This window comes from Vicugna pacos, chromosome 1 (assembly GCF_048564905.1).
Source record: "Vicugna pacos chromosome 1, VicPac4, whole genome shotgun sequence".
NCBI classification, from domain to species: Eukaryota; Metazoa; Chordata; class Mammalia; order Artiodactyla; family Camelidae; genus Vicugna; species Vicugna pacos.
Genome location: NC_132987.1, coordinates 13124109 through 13143279, shown reverse-complemented (window position 1 = coordinate 13143279; position 19171 = coordinate 13124109). Strand labels below are relative to the sequence as shown.

At 42.6% G+C, this 19171-nt stretch overlaps 1 protein-coding gene across 1 annotated transcript in view; it reads right to left on the bottom strand.

Annotated features, from left to right (window-relative positions):
• Nucleotides 1-18687, bottom strand: part of ACP3 (acid phosphatase 3) — a 47541-nt gene extending 28854 nt beyond the window's left edge. Inside the window, exons 1-4 of the mRNA XM_006214571.4 lie at nt 18482-18687; nt 7298-7393; nt 4474-4560; nt 3860-4012 (exon numbers count right to left, since the gene is read on the bottom strand). Of these exons, the coding sequence (XP_006214633.2) occupies nt 3860-4012; nt 4474-4560; nt 7298-7393; nt 18482-18601 (456 nt within the window). The 5' untranslated portion in view covers nt 18602-18687. The remainder of the gene's footprint in view (nt 1-3859; nt 4013-4473; nt 4561-7297; nt 7394-18481) is intronic.
• Between the last annotated feature and the right edge of the window lie 484 nt (nt 18688-19171).

Sequence of the window (19171 nt, the reverse complement as noted above, 5' to 3'; positions counted from 1 at the left end):
TCCACTTTTGTCAGTGATGAAATTTATCACCCTGCTTCAGACTGATCACTTTTGCTTGTCTACTTTCAAAACACAGCTCACCCTGAACAACATGGGGCTTACGGCCACCAGCCAACCCCCATGCAGTTGAAAATCCGTTATAACTTTACAGTCCGTGTCCACTGTTCTGCATCCAGGGGAAGTCAATCAAATGGGGATTGTGTATTCCTATAGTACGTATTTATGGAAAAAATTTGCATGTAAGGGGACCTCAGCTCAAACCTCTGTTGTTCAAGAGTCAACTGTATTTCCAAAATAGACCCTTTTTCTTTACTTTCATTGTCTCCTCCCAGTCCAGACCACCGTAATCCGTGTTTCAAACAGCTTCCCTTTGGTCAGTTTGCATCACAATTCATCCTCAGCATAGAACTGACACTAATCCTTTTAATTTCATTTTTTGGTATAAGCTCCTCTTTTTAAAGCATCAATCGGATTATGCCTTTCTGTGATGATAACCTTCACTGGCTTTCCATTTTACTTGGAAGAAAATCTAAATTCAGTTAGTCCCTAATGACCTTTCTGTCCTGCCTTTCTACTGAGGACCCCTCACTCACTCCTCTCCAGCGACAGGGTAGGCCTTGCTGCCCTCTGAACATATAGGCTGGGGGTCTCCACAGACTGATCCTTGCCTGAGACACTCTGGCCCTGGCCCCCACCCCAGCTCTTTGAACTATCCTGCCCCGGCCACTATCACATCTCCTTGTTCTGTTGCCTTCAGCGGACTCACTGCCGTTTGAAAGTATTGTATTTACTTACCCTTTATCATCTATCTCCTATAAAACCAAGGTCAGCCAGGATCTTGCCTATCTTGTTCTCTACTGTGTTGTCAAAGCCTAGAACAGGGCCTGGCATATTAGTAGCTACTCAGAAAACATTTTTTTGAGGGGAGGTGGGTATAGCTCAGTGGTAGAGTGCATGCTTAGTATGCACACAAGGTCTGGGATTCAATCCCCAGTACCTCCATTAAAAAAGGGAAAAAAAGAAAACTTTTTTTTAACCTTGCTTTCCTTCCTCTGCTGTCTCTGCTATCTAAATTTAGGGCTTCCTTTCCTCATTCCTGAATGGCTTCAGCAGTTATTTTCGGAGGCTCTGTCTTTCCCCTCCAAGCCATTGTCAGACAAATGCCCCAGAGCACCACCATCAGAACTGAAGAAGGCACACAGGTTTCTTTAATGTTCCCTGTTTTACATGTAAATTTCCCTGACCTGCTTTCAAATTTCTCCATAGGAGAAATGGCACTGGTGATGGAAATGGCACAGGACTATTCATTTGAAGGTCTAGGTTTTAATGAATTACTTAACTTTTCTAGACTTTAGTTTTCTCATCCCACATACTGAAAGAGTCAGGCTGAAAAGAAACAGAATAAATCGCCTAACCATCTGTTCAGCATTTTGCAGTTTACAGTCTTTTTCTTAGCTAACTTGGTTGTCACAAATCCCTGCGACGAAGTTAAGTGGAGACTGTTGTTCCCAGTTTACAGAAAAGGAAACCGAGGCACAGAGAAGTTACTCAAGATCAAGCATCTGGAATGGTAACTGGCTCTCAGACCTAGGTTTTTCCAACTTCAAATTTAACCCTCCTTCTGCGTCACACTCTCAGGCTGTTTCCAAAAGCACTTGGGGAAAATTCTGAAGTCACCAGATACAGCAATTAAGTCAAATTTCTTGGAGGACTGCCAAGGCGAACGGGATAGTAACCTAGCCCAGAGGACTCACGATTCCTTCTGGCTATTACATCTGGATTCTCTAATCGCTGCCCAACACAGTTATTCAGTCTTACTGCCATTCTTTCTAAATATGAGCTCTGGACACAGAAGGGTAAGCAGTCTACAACCACCCAAAGCCACGCTTTTGGGCTGCCTTCCTCTCCCTTCCCACCCGCCTCCAAGGTCTGGTTCAAATGATCACTTTGTCCCTGAAGGCTTGAATGAATGATTGACCTTTGGTAGTTGCTCCAGGTTGCGACTCATTCTCTGAATTCCTCCAGCCTGTTCTTGCAATCACTGCCTACCATCTTGTGTTGCATTCTACACATTTCACACACATACACACACACACACACACACGAATCTTTTTTCATCAGATGGATTATAAATTAGGGAAGAAAGCTGGCCTCGTACTTCTCTTCTATTTCTATATAGCACTTAGCACAGCTCTGGGAGTAACTTTGCTGATTGATTGATTTTGTTACATTTCTTGGTTGATGTTAGCATCTTAGTGAGTAGGTAGCTGGAGGCCAAAGGTAGGTAATCTTGCTTGTTTCTGTCTCCCCGCCTCACTCTCCCTGTTTCTTCCTTCCTCTTCTAATAGCACCGATATTCTCCCCAGTGTGTAATTTAATCACTGTCTTTTAGGATTAAGAGTCAGATGGCTAGCCCGGCCTACACTGGCTAAATCTGGTGCTTCTGTCTAGTTTTTTTTTAATCTATGCAGAATAGGCTGTGGTAAAAATACTTTTTTTTTTCTTTTTGGAAGAAAACATTCACAAACTCCTGAGAACTGATTATCATAACGAGTCACCCCGACTCTGTAAAGAGGCATAATTAAATCAGCCTGTCTTTTCAGGAAACACCAGAAAATCTGGTTGGAGTAGATTTACCTAGGGTGAGATTAACAGGGTCGCGTTGTTTTTACAAAGCACTTGGGAAAAACTTCTAAGTCACCAGATTCAGCAATTAAGTCACATTTCTCAGAGTACAGACAAGGCAAATGGGATCGCAAACTGCCCAGAGGTCACTGGGCAACCTCCTAGGTCCAGAGTCTTGCTAAGCCTCAGTCATGGAGAGGAGATAGTCATGGTGATAATGTGACTGCAGGGGACTTAGGAAGGGTTCCTTGTCCCAGACTATTTCCTCCATACAGTCTTGTATTCCACACCTGGAAAATTAGTTAGATTTATTTACTACTATTAAAAAAACCCAGCAATTCCTCTGATAAGATTAAAGAATTCTTGGTCAGTCCCACCCAGTGTAGATAAATTTAAGAATTTCTCTCAAACAGCCTGATTTAGGCAACTTGGTTAATGGTAGTGGTTTTTGGACTTAGCTGTCCGCTAGGATCATCTAGGAAGATTAAAAAAAAATATTGACGCCTGGGTCCCACCCTCAGAGTTTCTGATTTATTACGGGGTGTGCCCTGGGCAGCAGGAGCTTAAAACAAGTCGCAGGTAATTCTGACATGCAACTAACTTTGAGGACCACTAGTTTACAGGGAAGGAAATTGCTCTGGGATGAGACGGGCCTGGTTCTAGTCCCCGTAGTGACGCTTATCAGCTGCGTGGCTTCAGATCCATTTAGTTTATTTAACTTCTCTGAGCCCTTATTTCCCTGGCTATCAAAGGAGAATGATAATATTGTCCATTCATAGTTGTTACGAAAGGTAAACATGATGACACATATAAAGTGTTGGGCACCAATTATGGACTCAAATCTTTCTTTTTTTCCTACCAGGAAATGGGGATTTCCATGGGTGGGGGGTGGTATTTGTAGGTAGAGAGATCTTAGGATGTTCTGGAGGGAGGAGAACCCTATGCAGGGCACCAAAAGAACACTGAGAGCCGTGTGTGCGTGTGTATATAAGATGCAGAGGGACAAACTGTCAGAAGTTGAAAGAGCAGCAGAACAAGGTGGATTATAAAGATCCAGAGAGAAATTCTGATCCCACTCTCTCTTGCCTAGGGCTTTTTATGCTCTACATTGTCCTTTGCACCTTTATTAGGAGAGAATTAAGACTGCACAGCCCAAGAAATGCCCAGACTCCCAAATCCACAAGTTCCTCCTTCCAGGCCCAGTGGAACCTCCCGGTTTCCCCAGAATACTGACCTGATCTTCAGAAAGAGGGACTGTGTGCACTGGGATGGGCTGCCAGAGAAGGTTGGGATTCCAGACGCTGGTACCCTTTGGGGGAAATAGGGCCGCAAGGTTTGTCATAGCACTCATCAAAGTCCGGTCAACATCTGTGCTTCGAACATAAACCTAAAGTGGGAAAATCAAAGCAGAATCCAGTTGAGCGGAAGTGTGGTGTTTTTTTCCCTATGGAGCTAATAGTATATTTGAGAAAGGGCAGGACAGCCATACCAAAGGATTAGCAGATATTGGGGTAGAATCATGATCGTAATCCCCAATGGAAGAGACATTATGATGAGCATTCTGTGGCATAAAGTGACCTGATATGCCCATGGTTGAATTTACAAGAGACCAATTAAGTGGTGGCTACCTGCCAAGCCAAAGTATTCACTGTAGGTGTCCATTTTGAACTTACTTGTATTCATACATTTTTTTTAGGAACAAAATTTTTGTATAAAGAGGAGTACACTTGTAAACAACATCTCTGACTTGTATAAGTTCCTAGGGAAACAGGCAAAAGCACTTTTACAAATACATTATGTTAAATTCTTTCAAGGGACGTGGTTCCCACTATTAGCTCCCCAACCTACCTGTTCATGTTTATAGGACTCATTCAAGAACTTTCCATATCGTTTCCTTATATAGTCTCCAAGTTCGTAATGCTGCTTCATACCCAGCTATGGGGGAGAAAAATAAAAGCAAAAATTCATGAAAGTAAGTTCTGTGAAGCTATAAGCCTCGTCCCTCCTCACTGAATATGAATAGTGAACACTGATGTCCTTTGGTAGCTCCACAATAACACATTTTCAAATGCAAATGGGAAAAGAGAGCTGTAATCTTTAGTCATGATTCACTGAAACAATTCTTTCATCAGCAGCAGCACCTCCCATAGAGCCTTGCACAGGTAATAGCTGGTGACTGATCTGGTATAAGTGAACGGTTCGTCTCTGGTGTGGCAGAGCGCTTCATGGTTCATCTTTGCTGGTAAGAGCATTTCAAGGGCTGGTTGACCATGTGGAAGAAATTCAACCATCTGATAGGAGTTTGGACTTGATGAATCCGAAGATCGCGTTGAACCTCTGGGTGCAATGATTTATTATCTGCACAGTTCAGTGATGTCTGGTTCATGAAAAGCTACAGCCTGTTACCCACAGTGTGGTCTGCAGAGCAGCAGTATTAGCATACAGTATACTTGGGAGTATGTTAGAAACCAAATATTTGGGCCCCACCCTTGGCCTACTGAACCAGAATCGCTGGGGGTGGAGCTCAGAAAATCTGTTTCTAACAAGCTCATTAAGATTCTGGTGGTAGGTGATCATTGAGAAGTGTCGCCTTAGCTCGATGATCTTCAGGCACCACTGTGCATCAGAAGCCAAATTATCTACGGTGCTTGTTGAAAGGCAGGTTCCTCAGCATTTCCCCCAGAGATTCCAGCTCATTCGATCCTGGGTTTAGCCCTGGAATCTGCATTTTCACAAGTGCCCTGCGTGATTCATATCCATGGACTAGAGCTCCATGCTTCGAGAAACACTGCATTCAAGTCTCTCTTTAGTCCAGAGTCTCGCCAGAGCTTCGGGAGTCAGAGAAGATTTGGTCACTGTGGCTTCTGTTTGGTCCTATTCACTCATTTGCTTGCCACTGCTGGCTACCCTTCTAGATGGGAAAAGAGGTAGGAAAAAAAAATAATGTGTGCTTTGAGGTTTGTGAGTTTCCTGAAAGACTTGGATAGCTAAAGCAGCAGGTATTTTGGGTGTGATTTGTTGTTCTAACTCCAAGCTGACTTTTGAGGAAGTAGTCATCTTCTATACAGCAGTGGTTCTCCAACGTCAGCGTGCACAGAATGACCTGGCGTGCTCATTAAAGATTCCCAGGCTTCAACCCCAGAGCTTCTGGTTCAGTGGGTGGGGCCAGAGAATTTACATTTCTGACAAGTTTCCAGGCTCATTCAGGGACAACACTTTGAGAACTAAGAAACTCAAAGAGAACTTTCGCTTTGTCATTATGCAGATTGAAGCTCCCAGCTAAGAGAAGGAATCCGAACTCTAGAACCCTGCTACTTCAGCAGTGGCCCTGTACCAGCGCCATGGGCATCACTTAAGAATATGTCAGAAATGCAGAATCTCAGACCATGTCAGATCCACTGATTTAGAGTCTGCATTTTAACACTGATTTAGAATCTTCAAATGATTCATTTGCACTTGGAAAGAAACACCGCTCGAGGAGAAACTGGTGGCTAGTTAAGAGATTACTAGAAGAACAGTCCAGAGCCCACAGGCTGGAGGAATCTTTTGGTCTTACTGGAACATTGCAGCAAGGGAACAAGAATCTCTACAGAGCCACACAGCAGCCCTGAATTTTCACAACCCTCTCTTATTCAGGGAGCCAGAAGCTGGGTAGACTATGGCAGGGAGAGAGAAGATACTAGCCTCAAATAGACTTCCTGCATTTTCTCCTCATCGAGATGGTTCCATCAGGGCAGTAAATTCTCAGCCTTAGCTGCACATTAGAGTCAACTGATCAACCGAGGCGTTTCTAAAAACCCCAATGTCCAGGCTGCACCCTAAACCAAATAAGAACCTCCTAGGCAGAAAATAGTATTTAGTAAAGCTCTCCGAGTAGTTCCAATGTTTAGCCAAGATCAAGACCCACTAGTTTGGGAGATATCCAACTCTAAACATTGTGCGACATTTTCTTACTATGTGTAAACAAGGCTTTGGTCAGGACAGAAGCAAAGCACGTGGCCTGGTGGCTCCAAACAGAAGAGCCACCTGCCTTTGACAGCTGAAGGGGGTGGGGCACTAGAGCGGTGACTACAGATGCCTTTGTCCCCCAGTTTATCTTCCCTGGTGCTCTTTAGGAAGGAAGGTTCCCTATGTTTCACTGACCACTTATGAGGAAATCTCAATCCCAACATATTCAGCTGACAAAGATTAAATTCAGCCCTTCTGAGTGCTGATCAAAATCACCACTTCCAGAGAATCATGTTTTCCCAAACCTGCTGGTTCAGGATTATTTTCTACTTTCTCAGGTGGAGCCTGAGAAACTCAAGGGCTGGCTTGTAAGGATCTTGCTCTCTTCAGCATCTTTAAGCTTATGTATTCTTCTGTTGTCTGCGCACACCTCTCATACTTTAATAAAGCCAGCAGGCAATTCTATACAATCTTCCAGCAGTTACTTATCACTAGGGATGGCTTGGCCATGATTGGAAGTTATCAAAGCTAACCATTAATGCATCTCATTCTACAACTGAAACCCGTTTTAGACATTTTTTTTAGATCCCAGGTAATTATGCAAAATACTTTCCCAGATCTGAGTAACTAAAGAAGTTGTATGGTTTCAATATATTAGAAATCCTACAGAATTTAATTTCCCATGGAATTCATCAGCGACCTTTAGCTTGAAAATCCAACCAACCTGAGTGAGCTGGCCAAATCCTTGTGGCCATGAGGATTCCTTAATGGGGTCGTAAGGAAAGGTTTCAATGGGACTTCGGTCTCCATGCCTAAAAACCTGAAAATAGATTGAGATATTCATGTTACCAGTTTCACTTAGGTGTTTTGCTTCTCCTCATCGTGATAGATTTTCTTCTAAACCACTGGTTCTCAACCTTGGGTGAACTGTTAGTGTTTCAGGTAATGTGAATGACAAGATAAGGAGCCATTAGAAGTCGGGTGACCTGCATGTGGAAATTGGTTTGCACATCAGATAGGACAAGAAGGAACACAAAGAGCAGCAAGATCACTTCATTGCAGACAAACTCTGATGAGAAGTGTTCCTTCCTTAGCTATCATTTCAGTAACAATAGTGTTAAAACTTTTACATAATGAAATAGTGACTTTTAAACATGACATACAATTTGTGACAATGTTGAGCCAATGATTTATTAGTTTTTAAAAGGTTAGGAATAAAGGACTTGCCGGTGGGAGATTAGAAAAGCTAATTCTCAACACTTTAAGGACACACTTCTGGATTTGTACGCACATCACTGTGCTACTTTGAGCGCACGTTTTACTCTTAGGGGAGAGTAATCTGGACTTTTGAAACCTTCACACTCTGATTCTAATATGCTTCCTGAATAGAATACCAAACCAAACATGAAGCTACTTTATAAGCAAAAGGTAAGGAAAGAAAGATTTAAGAAATATAAGATGAAGTCTGCACCGATGTCAGCAAACATTTTTGATACAGAGGAGGACTGCGTAACTAAAACTTGCATTTTCTGAGATTTCCTGCACTTATCACTCATACCACCCGGCTAAGGTGCCCCATTGAAAAGAAAGCCAAGAGGCTGCTCTTTTAAAAATCTCGTAAAACAGTTTGGTAGACACGGAGTAAGGAACAGTCTCAAACTTTAGTCATTGTTGAGATGGGATTCCAGGAAAGCGAAGGAGACGTCTGTAACCTGGGTTGCGTTTCTGGTGTCTGAAGAAAACTGATCTGTTGGCCCCTAAACTGGTGAGGAATTGAAATCTAAGTAGAAGAGGCTACGACAAGCAGAGAGGCAATGGTCTAGTGGATTTTAAGAAACCACCGTGGTCATCAGGTAAGGAGTCCTGTCAGCAGGAAGGAAGGCTGCAGACTCTCTGATGGGCACTGACAGTTACCAGTCACTAGGGGGCGACTTGGTCAAGATCAGAAATTATTAAGGGGAATCATTAGTGCTTCTCTTTCCACAGTCAAAACACATTTTAGACCTTTTAGATTCCAGGTAAATCTGAAAAGTATTTTCCAAGATCTGAGTAGCTAAACTTATGATACAGTTTCAATAGATTATAAACCCCACATTGTTTGGTTTCCAGAGTTTCTCAGCCTCAGCGCTGTTGACATTTTGTGCAGGACGGTTCCCTGCGGGGGCTGCCCTGTGCACCGCAGGATGTTTGCCCACTAGGTGTCAGCAGCACTCCCCAGTTGTGACCATCAGGAAGGGCTCAGACATTGCTAAATGTCCCCAAGAGGGCAAAATCACCCCCCAGTTGAGACTCCCCTAGTCAGCCAAGGAGAAGTTGGATGAGAGACATGATTATAAAATAAATTACGACACTTCCTACCATCCAATAATCACGATGGCTCCTCCACACTTTTTGAATGCTTGCTTTGCCCTAGAAACTGCGCTAAATGCTTCTCATAATCCTCTCGTCACTTCTACAAAACAGTTACCATCATCTTCATTTCACAAACAAGGAAATTGACCTTAGTGAAGCGACCTGCCCAAGGTCACAAAGCATGTAAGTGGTAGACCGGAGATCCCAGTCCGGGCTGTGTGTGGCCAGCGCCAGCTTTGAACCTGTGCAAGAGGCTCACTTCTCTGTGCTCAGACACGCCCCTCAGCCTCCCACCGGCGGATGATCTGGAATCTGGGGCTTCTTTACGAACTCTACTTTATTCCTCCAAGATTGTGAGTGTGTGTGGTGGGGGTGGGGTTGTGCTGTTTCAGAGGAGTTCGAAAGTCTTCATGTGTAAGAAACAGTCCCAAATATTTGAACAATGGACTGAGGTTATGTAACTAAATAAGAGCGTGGCCCGGGGAGGGAATAAAGAGTCTCCTTAGAGGAATGTGTTTTAAAGAGCAGAGCTGGATCAAAACCATGAGACCTGGGCAAGCTTTCCTACTCCATCCTCATAGGTCAACGATAATTGTCTTCCCTTATATTTCAGTGGGTTTTCAGGGTTTCTGAGGCTGTGGCTCAAAGATGCTGTGAACTCTATGCAAGGGGTGTGCCACAGAAACACTTAAACCATCTCTGACCTCTGGTGCTAGAAAATCAAAGTGTGTGTGTATGTGTGTGTGTGTGTGTGCGCGCGCACCTGTGCCCTCAAGGATACGCAGGTGGCATTCTTGAGTTTCTGGACCTTCTCCAATTCAGGTGAAGCCTTTGAACTATGCCCAGGCATTCTTTTAACTGCTGTGGGGCAATCTTCTTAACCGCTGCTCGGTCAAATTTATAACCTCTGTTCTCAGTCTAGCAATCACACTCTATCACATCCTTTAGAAACCTAAGAGTATATTATGAACAGTAGGACTATTTGCAGTACTATTGGTAACTGCAAAAGGAAGACATTCAAGAGAATAACAACCCCTTATGTTTGTGCTTCCCTCCGTAGTTTTGTCCAATCCTTTCCCCTACTGTCTCTTTTAATTCTTAGTAGTCTGTGAGGTCAGGTCAGCGCGATTGCTGTACTGAGCAAATAAGGACGCCGAGGCTCAAAGAGATGGGGTAATCCTTCCAGACCTCCTGCCTCTCACGGCTGCCGGCCCACTGTTTTCCCCACCATATCACATTCATTTCACCCTTTTAAATCATAGGCAACTTGTTTTGAAAAGTTCGTGGTTTGGCACTCCCATGAATGACCCTGCCCCACTGAGTCTACACACTAGATTTGGCGCATTGCATTTCGATGTGGAGACCCTGATGTCTGGAGGACACTATGTCTGGTCCCTCTCCCCACAAAGTCAAGTGCTCTTGTAAAAACTGTCGATCAGAATTTGTCACTTGATTGCTTAGGATCTTCTAATGTTGTCTCATTCTATTAAATTTTTTTTGCAGAAATTATTAAGAAAGACAAGTAGAGATTTTTATAATGAGCCCCTATGAGTCTACCACTTGCTCCAACAATTAGCAACTCATGTGTGGCCGGTCTTGTTTCATTATACACTCTCACTCTCAGACATTGTGTCATTTCCCATGGCTCTTTGCCTAAAATTCAAAGCCCTTACAACGGCTCACTAGACCCTACCCGATGTGGCCCTGCCTACCGCCCTGTTCTCACCTTACCTTCTTGCTAAACACGCTCAGCCAAAGGAGCCTCTGTTGTCTCCCCAGTACAGTGTGTACCAGCCTCAGGACCTTCGTGTCCTTTCTGCCTGGAATCTCCTGGGTCTGCATCCCCTGGAGCCGTCCCTCAGCTGCTAAATTCAGGTCTGTCCTGAAAAAAGGCAACCTCGGCAGGGAGGCCTCTCTCGACCACCCAGTACCAGGTAACTCCTGCTCCGTCTCTCTGTCATCACCTGGATTCATTTTTTTAAATTAATGTTAATTTTTTTGGGGGGGTAATTAGGTTTTTGTTTACTTATTTCTAGAAGAGGTACCGAGGATTGAACCCGGGACCTCGAGCATGCTAAGCACACACTCTACCACTTGAGCTATACCCTCCCTCAGATTCATTTTTATCCCTCATATTTTCTTTTTGTTTTTTAAAGTGTGTGTGTGTGAGTGAGTGTGCATGTGTTTTTTAAGTCTCTGGTTTCCCCTCTCCCCATAAGCTCCTTGAAAGTAGAATCCTTGCTGTCACTGGCACAGGTTTATCCCCCAAAACAGTGCCTGACAGACAGTAAGTACACACACAAAGTGCTCTGTTTGAATGAGTGAGTGAATCTTGGGTTGGGTCCAGCTCCTCCAGGTCCTCCGAGATGGCTTTCTTTCCCATCTCCTCACTTCACAAGGGCTTTTAATTTTCACCCCTGCTTATCATCAAGGTGTGCTGTGTGTGCTCCTTTTTTCCTCCTTTATTTCATTCTCCTGTCGTTCCCCTCATGCCCTGCATTTGTACCTTTGCTTCTGGACCAGTGAGTCTGCCCTGGACTAGACTGAATTCTAAACCATCATCCTGTCCTTCCAGGTTTGGAATTCAAGTCACAGCATAAAACTTTGGGATGATTCTGGAAATCCTAAGAAGGACATTAAACTCCACTCCCTACTTAGTTAAGCATGCTCCAAGCCATGAAAATCTCTTGATGCACAAACCTCGCCTTGAATAAAAGCTTATTTTATTTTCTTCTTTTAGGAACTTAGAAACAACTCTTAAGAGAATTAGAAACTGAAAGAGTATCTTTTGCAGATACTTGCTACTATACATAAAATAGAGAACAACAAGGTCCTACTGCAGAGCACAGGGAACTCTATTCAATACCTATAATGAAAAAGAATATGAAAAAGAATATATGTATGTATATGTATGACTGAAACATTACACTGTACACCAGAAATTGACACAACATTGTAACTGACTATACTTCAATTAAACAAAAAATAAAAAGAATTTGGAAAAGAAAGTGAAAGAGTTTGGGTAGAAATGAATGAGTCGGATAAATAAATCTCACTTCAGAGATAAGAAGGGAACCCGACTGGCTGTGAGAGGACTCAGGGTTGGAACATGTCCTGTATGTGCCGTGAGGAAGGCGGAAAGGCACAGCACGCTAACGAGACTCATCCAGGGCCCAGGAGAGGGGAGGGAGGAATCTGTGTCGTACTGTGCGTGGTAGCTCAGAAAATCTCTGGGTTTGAGTCAGTTAGACCTGGCTTCAAACCCCTGCTTTGTCAACACCTAACTAGGTGACCCTGGGAAAATGCTTTAATGTAAACTTTTGCATGCCTCGATTTCCCTCTCTGTAAAATGAGAAAATCAGTATTTCTCATGCAGGAGGATCACGAGAATTCAATGTGCAATATAAGCCATCATCATACACAGGATACGCTCAGTATACGAGAGTGGTTAGTATATCGGATACTATTACTTTTGTTGTTGTGTTATTCAGGGCTTTAACTTAGCTACCTGCTTTACTTCCCTTCCTGTGTACAGCATATTAGGGCAAATGAGAACTACTTGCTAAGCAAAGAAATATCCTTCAAGAAATATTTCCATTAATTTCTAATCTCTCCAACTTTTGTTTCCCTGACTGAGAAGAAAAATGAATTCCTCCTTTGTATTTGTGACATTTCAAAAACTTTTAAGTGCCCATGGCAGCAACTCAGCTGACTGGAATGTCTTGAACCGAGCATAATTTCCCTGATCAGTTCACCACCATGAAAATCTGCAAAGGGCATTGGCATAAAACTGGAGAGAAGCTCGGGTAAGCAAACTGAAGTGACCGCCTACCTGTCCCAGCGCCAACCCTGGCTGCACAACAGTGGGCTGTCCAGCCAATGTCTTTGAAGACCTGGCAGGTCTCCGTGGATGGCTTTCTGCTCCTTGGCCGCAGTGATTAGGGAGCCACACAGCAGCGGGGAGAGACCAGGGGGCTGTCTGTGAGCTGAGACAGGAGCCCTGGCTTTTGTTTTTCAAGGGAGAGTTTTAGCCGGTACGTGTCAGCTAAGCCAGCCCATGAGTTGTAGGTGGGCCACCAGACAGTTATATCTTGAGTTCCCAGGACCCAGCACACCACAGAGAAGTTCCCGCTCCTTTCCACTCCTCTTATGTACTACCAAGGTGACATATGCCTTACCAGGTCATTTTGGGGATTTAAAATACAAAACAGAAAGAGCCCGGCATCCAGTGGACACTTACAATATGATCGCTGTAAACTATAGTCCTTTACTTTTAACAGAAGTGAAAACGAGGTTTACAGGCCTTGAGAAGTTCCTGCTTGTGTTCAAAAGTACTGTTCAAACATAACCATGAAGATGAAGGCAAATAAAAGGGCAATCAGTAATCTGTTCTAGCCAAGAGGACCAGTTGGTGGATCAGTAAATCAAACAATGATTGAAATGAGTAAAATCTGTTTCTCTCTTGTCACGTTTTTTCCAGTTTTGATTGAGCCAGAGGCCCAAAGCTGGGGAGGAAAACGGATCAAACTGAAAGGCATATAAATATTTTATCCTTGGAGAATAAATAGAAAAAAGTGACATTTTAATTAACTGTTTATACGAATATTATAAAAATACACATATAATTGTGTGAGTATATATGGATACTCAACACAACACATTTGGGCTCAAGACATGTCATTAGTGTTTTAGGCATTTACCAGCTAGGCTTAGCAGGATGTTTGTGTATTAACCAAACCAAGCCTCACTATGACCCCATGAAGGACTGACGGCTCTCCCCACTTTGCTGATGATGAAACTGAGACACAGGCAAGTTAAGTTAGTCAACCAAAGTCACACAGCTGATTATTAAGAGGTGGAGCGAGCATTCAAACACAGGTGGTCTGATTCTTGAGCCCAGCACTGTTAACCCCTGTGCCCCATGGCGCTGTGCGGTAGGCAGTAGTATAAATTTCTTCTGTGTTTATATCTCATAAAAGGAATTTGCAAGAAGTTTAAATATTTCATGCCTTTCATGTACCCTGTCTCCAGGGTCGCCATCATCTTTCCAACAACCAAAGTGAGAAAAACGGGGTCGTTTTAACTTCTTTCTCTTCCTTAATATCCACAGGCAACCCGTGGGACTCTTCTGCCTTCACAATTTTGAAAAGAAATACCATTTCTTTTCCAATTCTGTTGCTTTCCAATGCAAGTCAGGTTTTCACTATATTTTTCCTGAACTGTGGTAGTATTTCCTCTCAGTTTGCCCCTCCAGCTCCTCCCCCGCCCCACCCTCAAGCCATATTTACACCCAGATGTGTCTCCCCCAAGAGAAAAGAAGTCAGAATTCATAGGTGGGGAAGACTCGAGTGCAAGCAAGTTAAGCTGTTAGCCTAAGGTTCTAGCAGACATAACTGTGTAATACCTTATATTTTCTTTGCTGAAAAATAGTGAAAGGTCCTCTAGAACCTTAAGGACAATGTGTGAGGTGAAATAAGCCATCACAGCAAGACAAGAACTGTATGGTTCCACTTCTGCGAGTTACGTGGAGTAGTCGGATTCATAGAGTCAGGAAGCAGAATGGTGGTTGTAGGGGCCGGGGATGGGGAGGATGAGGAGTTACTGCTAAATGAATACAAAGTTTCAGTTTTGCAAGGTGAAGAGAATTCTGGAGATGGATGGTTTTAATGGTAGCACGACAATGTGAATACACCTGAGGCCACTGAAATGTACACTTAAAGTGGTGAAGATGGAAAATTTTTTGTTGTGTGTTTTACCACAAGTTAAAAGAAAAAAAAGGAATAATTAAGGGTCATCTAGACTTTATCTAAAAAGCTGGAAAGCTTGTGTTTCAGACTGATGATTAACAGCAACCCCTTATAATTATATCATGGTTCATACTTCCCATGTGATTCAGAGCTCATACAACTCTGTGAGATAGAAATTATAGTTGTGATCATTATTCCCAACTTTAAGTTCGGGGAATTTGAGACTCAACAGGATTAAGTGCCTTGTTCTTGATCCCATACCTGGTAAATGATGCTAGAATTTGAATTAATGGAAGTTCAATGTTTTCCTAGGCATAGCTCTCAACTTTTACTTTAGTACATAGCCTTAGAAAATTGATAGCAATGTTGGGCTGTCAGCCTAAGCATTAACTTGCCAATTTTTTGCTTTCCTAGGAGGACTGAGGGAGAACCCTGAAAGTCTACTGTCCCTGGAAATGTGTGAAGGCCAGCATCATTTGAATTTACCTAACCACAATATGGGAGTGACCCATCCCAGTGGGGAGATGATGTTAAGATTTGGAGGACATTTGCATCAAGAAAGTTCTGTTGACTTGAGTGAAAATTTTGCATGGTTAACCATGAAGAATGAGAAGCGCGTCTACCTTTAACTTACCATCCCTCTCTTTGTAAAGCTCAGGTGGAATGAGAAGGAATTTTTTTGTCTTTGAGATCACCTGAACTTGTAGATTTCCCCTGGCTTAGGGAAGAGAGAAGAGCTTTAAAACAGCATTTCCCTGTTTATGGATGGAATAATGATGTGTGGGATTACTTCTAAGAAGTCCATTAGGAATGTGTGGGCACATAGATGAAACAAGACTAGCTATGAGTAATAATTATTGAGGCTGGTTGATGGGTACACTGGGTCTCACCACAGTTATTATTCTCTCTGTATATTCAAAAATAGCAATTTTTTAAGGGTTTTCTATGAAATTTTCTGGAAAAACAGAGGAGGTGGATTTCACAGTCAAAATTTAGGAAATACAATTTATGAGATCCTTTCTCTGAAAGGCATGGTGCATATTAGAATATTAAAGAACTTGAAAAGTCCTGTATTTGAGACCTTTAAACACAGTTTAGAACTCTTTTTTTTTTTTTAATTTTGGGAAGGGTAATTAGGTTTATGTTATTTATTTAGTTATCTTAATGGAGATACTGGTGATTGAACCCAGGACCTTGTTCATGCTAAGCATGCACTCTACCACTTGAGCTATTCCCTCCCCTTAAACACAGTTTAACCCACGTCTTCTTCCCAAAGCTGAGTTGACTGTTGAAACCTATCTTTAAACATCAAGCAACACCTGTTAACGACATGTTGCACTAGCGTTCCACGGGACGCACAGTGGTGAATCTCTTTTAAAAGAGCATATGGTGACTCTGTTCATGAGAGAGAACAAGAACACGACAGCTTCCTGCTCTTTCGGCCAAGGGCGATTTTCGAGAATTGGGGAAGATTTATTTTTCTTGGATCACAGTGGAAAAGCAAGGAAAGAAGCCACCTGCTGATTGTGAGTGAAGCCAATCGGCTGGTCCTGGATGGAGAGATCTCAGCTCCTTGTGGTGGGTTTTATACACACACAGCAGGAACAGAGTATGTCTAGTGATTAAGGGCGTAGCTTCTGGAATTATACAGCCTGGATTCAAATCCTAGCTGTGTGGCCATGAGTAAGTTGCTAAATATCTTTGTGTCTCCATTCCTTCATTTATGAAACAGGGTTAATAAAGCTTTTACATCTATAAAACAGGGTGAATAGCCTTAGTAAGGGTTTTACAAAAGCCATATAGGACGTTTGCCAGATTTAGCAAGCAAAACTGCAGGATGCGTAAATATTTCATGGGAACATATGTGTGCTGAAAACTTATTTGCTGTTTATCTGAAATTCAAATTTAACTGGGCATCTTGTGCTTTCTAGTAACCCTATTTTATAGGGTCGTTGGGAGGGTAATATAGCACAATCCATGTTAAAACCTCAGAGCGGTGCCTAGTACAGAGTAAGTGTGAACCCCTGGTTATTGCCATTAATGTGACCACTTTTACCAGAGGCACTTTCCTTCTATTCTGGTTCTCATAATAACTTCCTGGGGAATTCCCTGGGTATATTACTGAACCATTTATAGCCAGATATTTTCTATAATCAGTAAAAAGAAGACAGAAATATCTTCTGACTTGAGTCCTTAGATAGAGGTGGTTTTGTAAGGGCCAAGAAAGATGAATTAAGTTGTCCTCCATCTACTATTAACGGAAGGAAGCTATGGTAGGAAAAAATGGTTAACATTGGCTTTGTATGGTAAATGTGAATTTTTTTAGCTCCTAGAGAGTGGCCTTTGTACAGTTTTTCTTAGGGAAGAATTAACTTGTGGTCCCTGAATTTGTCACATTGTTGGCAGTGCAATTTCTGCAGAGTCCCTGCACTTGCTTAATGCACATGTGGGTATCAGTCTAACTCACATAGATTTCTCTATATAAATTACACAATATTATAGTTTTTTTTTTCAACACAGAAGCCTGACAGTGGGTGAATCATTTGTAAATAAATTGATGATCTATTTCTCTAGTTTTCTCTCTCTCTCATTGTTGACTCATGACCTAATAAAGTTTCATTGAACTAAACATATGAAATTGCATAAACATATGAAATTTTTCTGTAGAAGGGAAAGAAAGAAGTTCTGAACATAGCAAGCTGAGAAAATAGAAACTTCATGTTTAATTTTTAAGTAAAAGATGACCTCCCTCAAAATCATAAAAATAAAATTTGGATATGCTTTCAGAAAGACAATTTACTTATTTATCAGAATACTTTCACTCTATCAAATAAAAAACGTGATGAAGAGAAGGAGATTGAGAGAGCTGTGAAAGACAAGGAGAGGGTCAGAGGCAGAGGGAGACAGTGAGTGGAACAGAGAAAAGAGAAATAGAGAAACAGAGAATCAAAGACCAAGACAGAAACCAAGAGACAAAAAGAGGTTAATTAATTCCAGGACTCAGATTAAAGTGGTAAATCCCCTTTACTTTGCAAACTGTCCTCCTGTCCATTTTTTAAAACAATGCCAACAGTATGTTTTCTTTCCTTGACAGCCCGCATTAGCCACCCCAGCCCCCTTTCCTAACATGTCACACATACCATGGGTGGGGAAAAACATGATTTTACTTTTTTTTTTTTTAAGATTAAAAAGAATTTTTTTTTAAATGGAGGAACTGGGGATTGAACCCAGGACCTTGTAATGCTAAGCATGTGCTCTACCCCTGAGCTATACTGCCCCCCTCAAAAGCATGATTTTAATGGTCAACCAAATCTATGTATCAGGAAGTGACCCTAGAACTCTTTAGTTTCACTTTTATGCTTCAAAGATTATTTATAAATGTATTTTCTAATTTCCTGATAAACAAAAAGGGAAGGGGCTACTTCAGAAAATGACAGGTTTTTGGCTTGTCAAGAGAGAATCATTAGACTGAATGAAGCCAGTTTGGCTTCTGGTTCTGAACAGCGCCAGAAGAGGTTTCTCCTGGCGTTGTGTAGCTGTCAAAAGGAATCTGCATCCAAGGCAGTCGTAAAGTAAGCGAATAGATAAAGAAAGAACACCGGCAAAGTTAAAAGCAACCAAACCAAACACGCTTCTGTCAGGACATGCTCAGTCTTCATTAGGAGGACCTTGCAAAACTTGCTTATTCACTTTCAGAGTTTGGTCTCCCGGAGACAACTCTCAGTTAAAATGAAACCTGACTCCTGGTTTTCAGACCCTGCTGGTAACAGTTGTAAGGGAAAAGCCATGAGAAAAGTCTCCTTACTCACCAATGTCACAAACCTCAGCTCCTTGGCTCGCACACCTCGGTCTGGGCAGAAGGAAAGCAGAAGCAGGAGGCTGAGGCGAAGGCTCGCTGCCGGGGCCGCGAGGAGGGTGGCAGTTCTCATGCTGGGGAGAGCTGCTTCTGGCCGGATCAGGAGGTGCTGCTTCCAGTGCAAAAGGCATTAGAGGAGAAGCTGTTTTATCGAGGGACCAAAAGGGAAGGAGGAGCTGGGAGGAGCCAAGACTCATGTATAGTAAAATCTCCAGGTAGCTAGGGGTGGGGCCTGGCATGTGTCTGGTCACATCATTTTTGGGGCTGAGTGTTAGAGACCATGGTCTTCTGCATTTAAGTTGGAACACCAAGGCCCAGAGAGGGCGCAGCTTTGCTTGAGGTCACAGAGCATGTTAGCAAATATTTTTTGGTTCATCTTTATCTTTTCTTTAGATGGGGTATGATAGAATGTTTGCTTTATGGCTGTCAGTTGGGAGCGGGCTCAACTCCAACTTTGGAACCCTTAGCCGAGTGATTCCTAATCTTTTGGCAAACCAGAATGATAGGGGGAGAAATGTGGAAGGCACTGCAGATCCTGGCATATTTTGGGTGTATTCTCCAGGCCAAACATGACTTTCTTTCTAAAACTCTCATGTAGCCAATGGAGGTATTTTTAAGCTAAAGAGAAGTAAGAACAATTTTA